Source organism: Colletotrichum scovillei (genome assembly GCF_011075155.1).
Source record: "Colletotrichum scovillei strain TJNH1 chromosome Unknown Contig00003, whole genome shotgun sequence".
Lineage (NCBI taxonomy): Eukaryota > Fungi > Ascomycota > Sordariomycetes > Glomerellales > Glomerellaceae > Colletotrichum > Colletotrichum scovillei.
In genome coordinates this window covers 3,105,528-3,118,272 of record NW_023336261.1, presented here as the reverse complement: position 1 = coordinate 3,118,272, position 12,745 = coordinate 3,105,528, and the positions used below count along the sequence as shown (strand labels likewise).

The following is a 12,745-nucleotide window of genomic DNA, read 5'->3' as shown; positions in this document are numbered from 1 at the left end:
GGTAAAATGACAAGTTGGCGTGATGTTGAAGTAGACTTCGTACGCACAAGTGGTACGCGCGGGTTCCTTATTAACAAATTGTCCATATACCTACACGTCAAGAAGAAACCCAATTCCTTCCACACGCGCCTTTAAAAATGATGGACAGGTGTGATGTGAGTGTGACACCACCACACGCAGTATTCCGAATTGCAAACTTTCTCTCTACCAGGAACGCCGATATGCAATGCTTGGCGGGAAAAAACAATGATGACGCCTCCCTTCCAAAATCCCATTTGAACCCCAAACATCGGCGGCAATCCAAGTCCACTCTTGCTCTTTCTCATACCTCCTCTTCCGGATCTGTACCGCCGTCCCTCCTCTTCTTCTTTACCCTGAAAAAGTCGCCCAGGGTATCGCTTAGGCTCCGCTGCCTTCCAGTGACTTGTTCACGAGAAGCGCCCTCGCCCGCCGTGCGACTGCGCTCCGCAACGCCACCGTCTTGATCGTCTCCTCTGCTTACTAAATTTTGCCTCTCGGCGTCCACGTCTGCGCCCTCGCCGTTGTCCTCGGGCATGAAAAGGCTTGCTCTGATGCTGGAACGCAGCCGACGCACCGACGGCCTACGCAGGAGCGGACTCTCTGCGTTCCTGAGAAGAGTGTCCTTGACGACGGCACTCACGGTAGAGGAGAGGGGGGAGGGGGAGAAGAGGGGCCCTGGGTAGTTGTGGCTGTGAGGTCGGGGCGGTAGTGATGTGCGTGGTGTAACAGGTCTGTCTGTTGGGTTTGTAGGATATCTAGGTTGGATCTGGCCATCGTAGTAAGGCGTTGTCGGCTCTGACGGTGAGAAGCCGAAGCCGGGGAAGGTATGTATTGACTCGTCTGATATGGTCCTGACGCCTGGCGGGGGAAGGATCTCTTCTGTCGCCGAGTTGCTCCAGGGGTTGGCTAATAGCGGTTCTGACTCGGCGCCCGTAATGTTTCCCGCCGAAGCCGCTGTAGGAACGCGAAGGGTTGGAATGCCGGAGTCACGCTGTAAACTGAACGGCTTTGACCCGTTGTTTACGTTGTTTCCGTTTGAGGCTCGAGACGACCGGCGTGAGATTGACGAGGGAATGGAGGTGGAAGAGGGCGCGAGCGGTTGTGTCGGGCTGTAGCCGTCTTGCTCAGCCAGACCGATCGTTTCCTCTACGCCATCCACGTCAGACATGCCATCATCCATGTCTTCCTCAACTCTACCACTAGTAATGAGGAAGACGCCGAAGAAGGTAAGCAAGCAGCCTCCAACGAATTTCCCAGCTTGCTCAGCCGAGGTTCTCTCAAAGTCGCGGTAGAGCACGGCGCTGCCAATGATGACGCTGAGAGTGAAGAGGACGAACTGGATGGGGATGACTTGGGTCGAGCTGAATCTCTGCAGTGACTTGTTGACGTAGCGCACCTGCATCACTGCCGTGAAGAGTAGAATGAAGATTAGTGCCCATGCCACGGGAGTCTTGAACGCAGCCAGGAGAGTCGTCGATAATATTGAAGACAAGCCCTTGGTCGAAAGAGCCGTGAAGCCGCCTAAAAGAAACAAACGTTAGGATATCATCGTGCGTACGCCCGTCCAACGTAGAAAGTACATACCAAATAATCCCACGAGGCCCAGATCAATCAGGATAGTCCGGTGGCCATACCTCGGGCTCGCCCACATTAGGATGACAATCAACGAAATCGTTACCGCCAAGTATATTTCGAATGCCAAAGTCGTAATCGCGTCCCACACATCGTCGGGGTCGAGCTTTGTCTCCTCCTGCTTGGCACTCAAAACTACAACGACTACTCCCGCCACGGCGATGACGACACCACCAAAGTCGCGCCGCCTGAACTTCTCATTGAATAGTATCGGCGCAATAATGCAGTTGGAAATCAGGGCGACGACGCCCAGGGGCGAGACAATGGAAGCGGGCGCGAAGCCGTACGCCAAAAAGTTGCCCAGCTCGCCCAATGTAATCAGGATCTGACCCGCCCACCAGTACGGCGACTGGAGATACGTCGAAGGGGCCTTTTCCTCGTCGCCGGAGTAGTCGGAGCCAGCGGACTCTTCGGATCGGAATGATCTTCTCAGAGGCTCGGATTCGCCGGCATCGTGGTCCGTATTCTGCACGTTCTCTGGTAAGTCTCCATCTGTGATTCCTCCTCTTCCACCTCCGCCAACGGATCCATATGGCCCCGTCTGGCCTCCGCTCGGCGCATGCTTCAGAGCCTCTTTCGCCCTACGTCGGACCCGGATGCGTTCACGGTGAAGTCGAAGGTGGGCGTATCGCTGGACGTTGAGGGCGAGTGCGATAAGGACGTTGCCGACGATGGCGGTGATGATGCCGATGAGGGAAGACCAGTTCTGCAGGTCCTTTCCATCGTCGCCCGGTCGTGCCGCTGGCTCGGCAGCGATGACCGCATCGGCGACCGTCATGACGACTCGCTGGGTCGTGTATGTCGAGGCGAGGTTGAGTGGTACAATATCGTATCGCGGTCGGTCGGATCACAAGCTAAATTTTCGAAGCAGCTGGGGGGTTTTGGTGCTAGTTTGGCGCAGGTTGGAGATAATGACGACGGCGCGAATTGAGTCGCCTGTCATCCAAGCGCGACGGATGGTTGGACACGGCCAAGACGCAATACCATCTGGACGGCGCAAATGATGAGGGGGGATAGGGACCTCAAGCTCTGCGAGAAAGCAAATCGTCGTAGCCGGCCATGAGGATTTGCGTCAAGAATAGGATTTCAAGGTTATTGTCGTGATGTTGGAAGGATAAAAGATAGCTTATGGAAGGTAGGCAGTAAGAAGGTACTTAGGTACGGGACTGGAATAAGATGGATCAATCAAGATTTTAGTACAGGCGTTTAGCAGCCGCTACTCCGTACTCCCGTTCGATGAGGTGTGAGCCTGTGAGGTACTGCTACTTGGGTGACGCTCCTCCTGCCGCGACTTTCTCCTCTTCTGGGTCCGACACTCAGTTTCGACACATCGGTCGACAATACAAGCCCGACCCGACTCTGACGCGCGGGTCTGGGCATTTTGGGAGCATGAAAGTGAAAGCACGTTCCCACATTCAATCAGAGGGGGGCAATCAATCCCCCGGTCAAAGAGCCCCCAAAACTACGTTCCTCTCAAAGGAGGTCCCTGAAAGAATCAAAGACAGCGAGCATTGAAAGGTGGGGCCCGGATTGATGCTATTAAATGTAAAGTGTGGCTCAGGCAGCATGTGGGGGTTTCCAGGCTTTCAGCATTTGCTGCTCAATGCTGTCATTTCGTGGGCGGTAGAGAAAATTGCAGGCACCTCAGTCGAAAGAGCTCCGAACAATAGTCATCTTGGCATGTGAGAGCAAAGTGTTCCAAGTATTTTGGTGTCTCTGCGTTACCTTAGTCCCGTTCATTCTTCTAGCAGCCACGCCGAGCAAAGGGAACTAACTCGAGCCACAGCTTCAAGTGGGAGGAAGGTACGGATACCTTTTCTCAGGCACTCGCCGAGTCGCCAGAGACAGCGGCTCGCTTGGAACGTAAGACCCCACCCCACACGACGGATCACCCCCCACGACAGATCACTCGATTAGGCCGCATTTTTCCCTCCTTTAATACCACTACTACTACGCTAAGTAAGTATTAAATAATTAAAAAAAATTATAAAAATTATATTAAAATTACTAATAGATTTACTATACCTAAATATATAAAAGAATACGTTAAAAACGCGTTAATAAATGTTAGTTTTAGTAAGTCGATTTAGAAAGCCTTTGCGGATTAAGGAATCCCCTATATAACCTTTTTAAGCTAGTTAAAAAGTATTATAACGGTTAAGAAGTTAAAAAAAGATTATTAAAAGCTTAGTAAATACTAAGAATAATCCTTAGCTTATTAAATAATTATATAAAACTAGCTAAGATTCGCTCTGACTTATACTTAAATTAAAAAGTTCGTAACGTATATTACTTAATAAAGTAGCGATTAGTACTTATTTAGAAAAAAATAAATAAACGGGTTCTTATAATAAAATCCCGCGCTATTAATATTACGGGCTTATTATATAAATTTAAAGTACGTTAAGTCCGTTATTATTAACGTTATAAAAGCTTTTTGAAAAATCTTAATAATCCTAAATATTAATAAGATCCCGAAGTCCTTTTATTAGAATATAAACAAAACGGGATTAATAGAGGGGAATAATAAAGATTATTTAGTACTAAGTAATTTTAAAAAAATTTATTTACGTTTAGACCCTAGGGACCGTACTTAGATATTTATATTTAAGTATATTTTAGTAACTAGCTAGTACTTCTTATTATTAATTATTTTTAAAAAGTAAACGGTATAATAATAGTTCCTAAAGAGATATTAAATTATATTTTATAAAGCTTTACGTCTTTTATAAATAAGTAGACTTTAAATATAATTAAGTTAGAATAGCTACTTAAAATATTTATTTTATAAATAGAAGTAAAAGCTAAGAGACTTTAATTTAAATATTTACTTATTATTAATAGCTATAATAATTACGTTTCTAATAATTTTATATAATAATATTATTTTAAGGGTATTTATTTATATTATTTATTACTGTATTTTAGTTATATTACTTAGCCCCTAGATATCTTAGTATTTTTATTATTTAAAATATATTATTATAATAAGCTTATAAATTACGGTTTTTAGTTTAACTTAGTATTAATTAAAAAAAGAACTTCTGCTATTATTTCTAAGCCTGAGAGTAAACGCTTATAAAATAGAATATATATATTAGTTAGAGGGTAATAAGGCTATAATATATTAATATAAAATAACTATTTAATAAATTTATTATTATAGTATAGTTTATAAACGTTCTACGAGTATTATTATAAGAACCCTTATTACTAGAGGTCCCTTAGATACCCTAAAATTATAATATTATTATCCTTTAAAAATTAAAAAACTTTAAAAAGTACTAAAAGCTCTAAGTACGAAATAAAAGCGAGGCTAATTACAATTCTATTACCTATAAGTTAATATTTAATAAAGTAAATAAGTAACTAAACGCTTAGAACGTAGCCCTAGCTAATACCTAATTAATTATTAAGTTACTAGAGGCTTAGGTATAATTATATAAACTAATTATAAAAGTAAAAATATATTAAAATCTAAATAAGCGATTTATATAAATTAAGGCTATTATAAGGGTAAAGAAAGAAGTTAAAGCTTACTCGTAGCGCTTAGTTACGGTTTTAATATTTATAAACAATATAATAAAAGCTTAATTTATTAGTATATATTTAGAATTTTAAATTTAGTAACGTTATATTACTAATAATTGAATTCGTAATTATAACGTTAAGAAGTTAAACTCCAGAAAATCGTCTATTTTAGGTGATCTGTCGTGGGGGGTGATCCGTCGTGTAGGGTGGGGTCTTAACCGGCCGGGGCAACCGGGCCAAGCCTCGGGGTCCATCCGCGTATCCGCATTCTTCTGGGCCGACGTATTCGTAGCCGTTATCGGGGCGTCTAGCGCCTCGTTTAAACGATTGCACAGTGCACCCGGGGCCACTTACCAGAGTTCGCCATCACACGTGCCTGCCACTGCTGCCAGCCTGAGCTGTGCCTCAGCCATGAACGGGCTGTGGCTTGCGCGTTGGACCTGGGCTTCTGCTCCCGCCGTGCACCATCAAGCCGTGCCGTCACCGTGCTCTCCACCAATCCCAGGTTGTTGGGAAATTGTCGGAACTTCAGAGTCTCCGACCTATCAACTGACTGCATACCTGCTTGCAGACCCCGCCGTTCCCCGATCGCCACTGCCGGGTGACCTGATCTTAAGTCGACAACGTCGTCATTTTCATCGACGGCTGTTCACTCAATTGATTCCCGCAAACAACATCCCATCTTCTCCTATGTAGGCCTCGAGCCTTTGACTGGCAACCGAGGGCAAACTCGCCAACTGTTTACGACTACGCAGCAGAATTCATTCAACAACGCGTCTCATCAACTGAGACGCAGACGCGCGAAAGTCATTGACTTACAGCCTCGAAACACACCCAACAATCCATCTCATCTTAACCATGTCGAACGGCAACTCCTCGGACAACGTCTTCGTCCGCTTTAAACAGAAAGTCGACGACCACGTTGCGTCGGCTTTCCAGCGGTTCCTGGGCATTCCGTCGGCCGTATCACGTCTCAACAGCTCATGGCCGGAACCGCCTATGCCATCCCGTGAAAAAGAGCTTGAGGACACAAGGCCGCTCACCGACGACAACACCAGCTTACAGCCCCGTGTGTCATCCACGCAGCACCCGCACCCCACCGTCTTTGACCTCTTCGGCCCCATGTCGTCCATCTCAGCCCTCTTCAAGGCCGAAGAGGTCACCGAGTCTCTGTACCAGCTCATGTGCTTCTCATTCATCATCGACTCGCCTTATTCACCATTACGACTCCATGATATACCGCAGCCTGTACCTCGGGACCTTCCTAAAGGCGAGGACCCGACCTTATTCGGATTCGAGGATGCGTTTGAGGATCTGCTCATGGTGAGCAGTGGTCAGGGTCTGCCGGACATTCACGAACGTGTCCGCTTCAAAAAGGAAGTTCGCGACTCGTTTCCTCATGGCCTGCCTCCGATGCTTTGGCTTCACCAGCTCACTCGCCAAGGTCTGTGGGATGGATGGGAACCAAGGCCGGAGGTGTTGGATAGGGCCGTGAGTGAGCGTTGGCAACGGTGGTTGCAAGAGCAGAACGATCCATTCAAGGAGCAAAGGACACACTCTTCCCGAGATGACTCGGCCCCGGAGGAGAGGCGGAGGTCTGTCACAGAAGAGAATGCGACACAGGAATCCTCAGTTCGCCCCCAGCAGGACCACGGAGAAACGGAAGAGGATTCCTATTTTTCAGTCATGGGGTCAGCTCGTCTGAACACCTCGCGAGAGACGTCCACATCAACGCCGTCGACCCCGAGAAACTACTCCTCGACGAAGGATCTCTCACCACAAGGTCTACCCCAAGGATGGCGCGTCGTCGAGAAGGTGCAAGAACGAGAGGACGGCAAGGGAAACGTACACATCACCAAGACTGTCACGACCTACAATGAGAGTGGCGAGGAGGTTGGTAAGCAGACGGAGAGACAGTCCAACTACACTTGGTCGGCGAGCTTCTCGACCGGCGGCTACAAAAACAGGGACCGCGACCAGCGAGAGGACGACGGTATTGACGATAAGGGCAGCTGGTTCTGGAAATGAAGCTGGATATTTTGGGTCTTCTATGTTTTCACATCATGGCTTGAGGAGTTTCATTGGGTTGTAACTGGGTTGGGAAACGAATGGAATTTGTAAGAAAACGCCGAACCAAGAGTTTCATACGTGTACAGGTCGGGCGAAAGTTCAACTTTTTGGAAAGTCAAATTCAATGAGAACACATTGTGCGACAAATAAATCTCTTCTGACCTAACAAGATTCGCTACTCCGGCTTATATCACTTGGCAGCCAGAGATGTGTAACCTTTCGAGGTCCATGGTCGAGGGCTCTAAGTCTTCTTTGAGAATACATGACATCTCAGCATTGCTACTTGCAGGACCAATACAATTAGGATCCAACTTTCAAGTGAAATTACACGGAATAATAGCCACAATTTAATGACAGGACATACGCCTCATGACCCCAAATTCGTTGACAACCTCAGTGTAGTTGTAGCGATCCTGATGAGCGTCTTGAGTACACAACACAGACCCAATTCGAATGTCAAGTTACCCTGTCCACCAAGTATCGACACCTGCAGACTTACCCACAAACTATAACGGGACCAGAGTCACCACCTGGAATAAGCATTCTCAGCTAAACCATCCCATCACGATTGTTGCCCTTTTACGGGCGAGGTGAATATACTTCTAGCTTCTTGTCTTTGCGAAAATTTCATAACCACAATTCAGTACCGGTTTTGCTTGTCATGGTCGACGCCGTTCGTGTCCAAGTGCTGCGCTTCACACAACCAGGGCCGTACATCTGGACATCACCCAGCTTACTCTATTCGACCATGCAGAAGGGTTACGGGACACTGATCAGTCACAAACTAACGGCTGTGGACATGGATGGGCCGTTCCAGCTCTATGAATGCGGCGCCGGCCCTCAATTGTTCCCGACAATGTCAACGTCATGAATGCTTCAACATCTGTGGCCGCGTTGTGTAAACTACGCCCAGAGGTACACAAAGTACCAGTGTTTATTGGCCTGCGCTTCCTTGAGAGGCTCATCATGAGAAGGTTACCCATTCTAGGTTGACTATTGGTGCTCATGACAGCTCACCCTATGCAAATAAAGCATTTCTTAACACAGTTTCTCTAGATGCATGTACACAAGCATCTGAGTACCTTGGTATTGAGGGATAAAGTTCTTTGAAATTTACAAGTACAAGACTATAGTTTTAATAGAAGAGTATAGGGCCTACCTAGCACTTGACTTAATATCCTTTTGTCAGCTTGCCACGAGAGAAGGATGACTGTACTGCTGACTGCTTCCCATCGTGTACACAAGCATCAGAGGCTTCATACTCTGAATTAGTCTGTTTCTTGACAGTGCTTGAAAGTCTATCTGATATTGAGGAGAGAAATTCTTTCCCCAAAAGATCAAGAGGTCCTCACCCCTTTCCGGATACTCGGGGTCCATCCAACTCATTCGCTTTCTTTAGAATCATCACGTCAGTACCCTGGTCAACCTTCACTCATGACTGGGTCTGAATGACGGAAAGAGTAACTAAATTTTCTCAATATCGGTGTTGTATCCTGTCATTCCTTCTTTAGGCGGACACCCGACCTTCAACAGCATTCGCTCCCAGCCAGTCGTCCACATCTCGCCTCTCCTAACCCAAACAGCCGGTCCAAATACCAGAAGTCTCCTTAGCTCTCATGAAGAATTTTCTTTATAGCCAAACCCCCATCCTTGGCGTGATGGGCCCAACCGGAAATTCAAATCCATCTCAAGCCAGACAGCCGATAAAGTTTTCGAAGAAAAGACAGGCGAAGAGATTCTTTCACCCCCTTTTCCGTCGTCTTCATGTTCGATATGTAAGGGGGGGGCGTTTATACTCCACGAAGGTTCTTATGCAGCTAATTCCCGTCACTCTATTCTATCACGCCACACATTGGACCGAAGCTTATCATAGGCGATTCGCAATGAGCAAGTTTCCTACATGGCTAGCAACGCTATCTAACAAACCACCGAACGCCTCGCAAGCCTCTAGAACCCGAATCAACGGCACAAGTGGCACACCGGAGCCTTCCCTCTAGACTCTAGCCACCTTAGCTCTCCATCGCTCCCTGGTTCCCGCGAAGGCAGCCGGTCCTCCCCGTGATGATCCGATGTTTACGGTTTACCTAGTCACCCAAAGTAAGGTAGGGAAAGAGAACAAAGTCCTTTCCAACACACACACACACCAAAGGAAGGCAAAATGTACCTTGCACTATACAATGCAAGCTTGGGAAGCCGTTGCCAATAATCAGATGTTCCGGTTCACCAAGTTCGGTTTCGCAGTTGAGGGTGTCGTGCGCAAAAGTATTTCGTCATTTCCACACTAAAGTAGTTTCCAGTAAAGGAGACCAAGACTACTGTAGGTAAGTCATAAACACCATCACCAACCCAACCAACAGAAAACCTCGGAGAATCGGAAGGGAAACAAAACTAAGGCGGACGGACGGGGGAGAAGGAGCCGGCGTCAAATTGTCAACCGGTTGATTCTAATCTCTTCTCTCCCTCCTCCAGAGGAGTCCAAGACTCCCAGACTACATACCCTACTAGTAACCCAACGCTCAGCATTAGCGTGCTTTCCTGTTTCTCCACGAGCGGCCCCCAAAGCACCGCAGACGTAAGTTGAAGCGGTCTAGACCAAAGTCAGATAGCTCAAGAAATGTCCCTCAGGGGGTGGACCACGGCACACGATCAATCAATACCCTCTCGCTCTCCAAAGAAGATCCACGAAGGAAGCTCATGCATCTATCTCGGCTTCTTCGCGGCGCAAGAAAACCTCGGTGGGATGATGTGTACGCAGCATGTGAAGCCACGGCCAAGTTCTCAAGTCCTGCTAGATGTAGCTAAACTTCTCTGGTCATGAAACAGCCCAAATATCGAGCAGGATCGTCACAAAGTCCCCATCACTCGGCACCACTCTGCCCCCTTCATCGAGACGCCATTGGCGTTGCCTCAGAGTAAGACATTCCCATCGAGCTATCTCGGGGGCAGCTCCGATGGAACCCCTGAAGAAGAAGAACGCCGGTTGCGATATCCGTACGGAGTACCTACCACCGAACCAGTACCACGACTCAAATCCACACGGAACAGGCGAACAGACACAGCCTACTTGACAGCTGTCCGTGGACCCGCGGTCTACTTTGACTTTGGTCCAGCAGCTTGTTAGGCTGTTAGTTGCAGGGTGGCGCGGCGGGCTTGCGTTAGTCGCGAGGCTACGGGTACCTTAGCAAAGCCCAACAGTCGTCGTTGAGACGTGAGAGGGGGGCCACAGACCGAAAATCACATTATGCGGGAAATTCTCTCTCAAGTCGTCTCATAAGAGCTGTTCTAGCTCAGGCGGTTCTTCAGTCACGTCTCTCTCGTATCGTCAGACGCTCCTCAAGAAGAAGCGGCGGTGGACAACAGAGAGCTCTAAGCTCCAGCAACTGCTAGTCTGCCTCGTAAGTCGTTGGTCGAACTGGCAAGGGCGCGTTCAGCGGCAAGCAGCAGGGACCCCGTCCTGATGCCGACGACGAACCCCATCGACAAGATTGCGGGCCAATTTCCATCGCGATAAAAAAGAGAACACGAAGATGCAATCCTGGACATGTCTGTCGATGGTGGCTTGCCCACTTAGAAAGGGCCCCTCACCCCCCGGCTTCTCCCGCATCCCAAGCCAATATCCTCCGAATTTGGGGCGGACGATCCATCGAATTTGGCCGAAACAGGTCGATCCTTCGCATGGGGGACGTGAAGGGGAGTAAGAAACCTGAAGGGAAGACTGTTCCGCCCACGCCGCGCTCCAATAGTTTTCTTCGACCCCGGCGACGAACGCCGGCAGTTGCGCGAGCAAATACGGCACCAACATGCAAGCTCAACATTCTCTGTTCGGATTCCCCATCAACGACACAACCGGCGTCGTCTTCATTGTCTGTGCGGGGGGCTCGAATCGTTCAGTCAGTCAGTCCGTCCGTCAGTCTGCCTGCGAGCGGGTTTTGGGCATCAAGCCGTCCCGAGACATACAATTCGCCAAACACCAACGGGCCGGATGCGCACGGCCAGAGTTCGGGCTGTCAAGGGTGCCGGGGGGATCTTGTTGGTCGTATCCGACAAAGGCAGACCCCAAGCAAGTGTGATATCGAATGAGATCAGATATCAAGATGACCCTGCAGGCCAGTGTCGACGTCGTCACCGCGTTTGTGTATATGCAGTACGTATATTCAAACGCTCTCGCATCAGATCTGCTCTGGGAACATCCATAGGCCAGCACAGGGAATAACGTTGGTGGCGTCAGGTCCAGATCGGGCGGTTTATCATCGTCCGGGATGCCAGACGCACTGGGGAAGTATCATGAGAGCAGAAAGTGAGACCAGAGAGACAAGAATAGCCGCCGCTGGTTCGACCAGCGTCAGACGTTCGACCTCATGGTCTGGCCTTGGCTGGCGACTGACGTGGTGTTGCCCAAGTATTCGTAGAGGACTGCTACTCTAGGGCAAGGATCGACAGACCCGAGTCTGAGCGCCGGCGGAGAAAACTTTTCTCTCCATCCCACGCCTACCTCCTTCATCTTTTCTGCTGATCACTACCGTCCGAGCGTTAGCGGGCAAAGTTTGACAGGACTGCCTCTGGGAACGTTACGCGCTGGTTTGTAGGAGATTGACAAAGAACCTCTGGGTTGTGCCTAGCTCGTCGATGGACCATCCGAAGGTGGGCGTCCGAAAGCCATACGCCGCTCCCGGGATCGACGGCTTTGGGGGCCGGAGGATGCCCGGGTCGCTTGGAGCATCGATGAGCCGGATCCTCTCTGGCGGACGCGGCGATAACCTTGGTTCGCTGTCGCATCGCTTACACGCTGCGTCGGCGATGTCCCCATCATCTGCACTCGATAACTCGGTATATATGCCGTCTGTATAAGAAGAGGCTGGTATGCGTCGACGTGATGAAACTCCAACGTGACAGATGAACAGTGTCGGAAACTGCGAGAGACGGACGAGAAAGCGATAGGAAAAGCGCTATAATAGAAAAACTGCTATTGCAGATATGGACTCCTAGAAGCATGGGCAGAACTATGGGTCCAAGCAACGCGGAGTTTGACAGGGAACATCATTCGATCCGCGATACCACTTCAACGGTCGCCTGTTTCTGGAGAGGGATTGCTTGCCGACAAGGCCTCACGGCGCTCAACTAGGCAGAGCAGATGAAACGACGGTCCATTTCTGGAAAGCTGGGCCGCTTGCCATCCAGTGGCAGCATGGCTCGAATCTGGCTTTCTATTGTATTCAAGACTCAAAAGCGACAGACTGGATGCAGCCGGACACATCAACACCGGGACTGCAGACGGCACATGAGGAGCCGGCGCCGGTCTGGATAAGCTATCGGGATCTCCCCTGCTCGGGACGCGGTCGTAATGCGGTTGAAACTCTCGATCGATGACACGATTGCCTTGAAGAATCCTCGCTGTAGTGTTAATGTAACACCTCCAGCCTTTGCAATAAGATCGACCGTGGTTCTAACACAGCGGTCAGAGGGAAGTTAGTCACGTTTGGGTAATCCGCGG

At 48.8% G+C, this 12,745-nt stretch overlaps 2 protein-coding genes across 2 annotated transcripts; one reads left to right on the top strand and one right to left on the bottom strand.

Annotated features, from left to right (window-relative positions):
* Window positions 1–80: 80 nt before the first annotated feature.
* On the bottom strand, window positions 81–2,803 carry HER10_EVM0012002 (uncharacterized protein). The gene is made up of 2 exons (XM_035481407.1): window positions 1,606–2,803; window positions 81–1,542 (listed from the first exon to the last, which is right to left on the bottom strand). The coding sequence occupies exons 1-2, from the start codon at window positions 2,429–2,431 to the stop codon at window positions 323–325; spliced, it is 2,046 nt and encodes a 681-aa protein (XP_035336625.1). The 5' UTR covers window positions 2,432–2,803; the 3' UTR covers window positions 81–322.
* Window positions 2,804–5,802: 2,999 nt separating this feature from the next.
* On the top strand, window positions 5,803–7,439 carry HER10_EVM0009582 (uncharacterized protein). The gene has a single exon (XM_035479067.1). The coding sequence runs from the start codon at window positions 6,043–6,045 to the stop codon at window positions 7,210–7,212; it is 1,170 nt and encodes a 389-aa protein (XP_035336406.1). The 5' UTR covers window positions 5,803–6,042; the 3' UTR covers window positions 7,213–7,439.
* The last annotated feature ends 5,306 nt before the right edge of the window (window positions 7,440–12,745 follow it).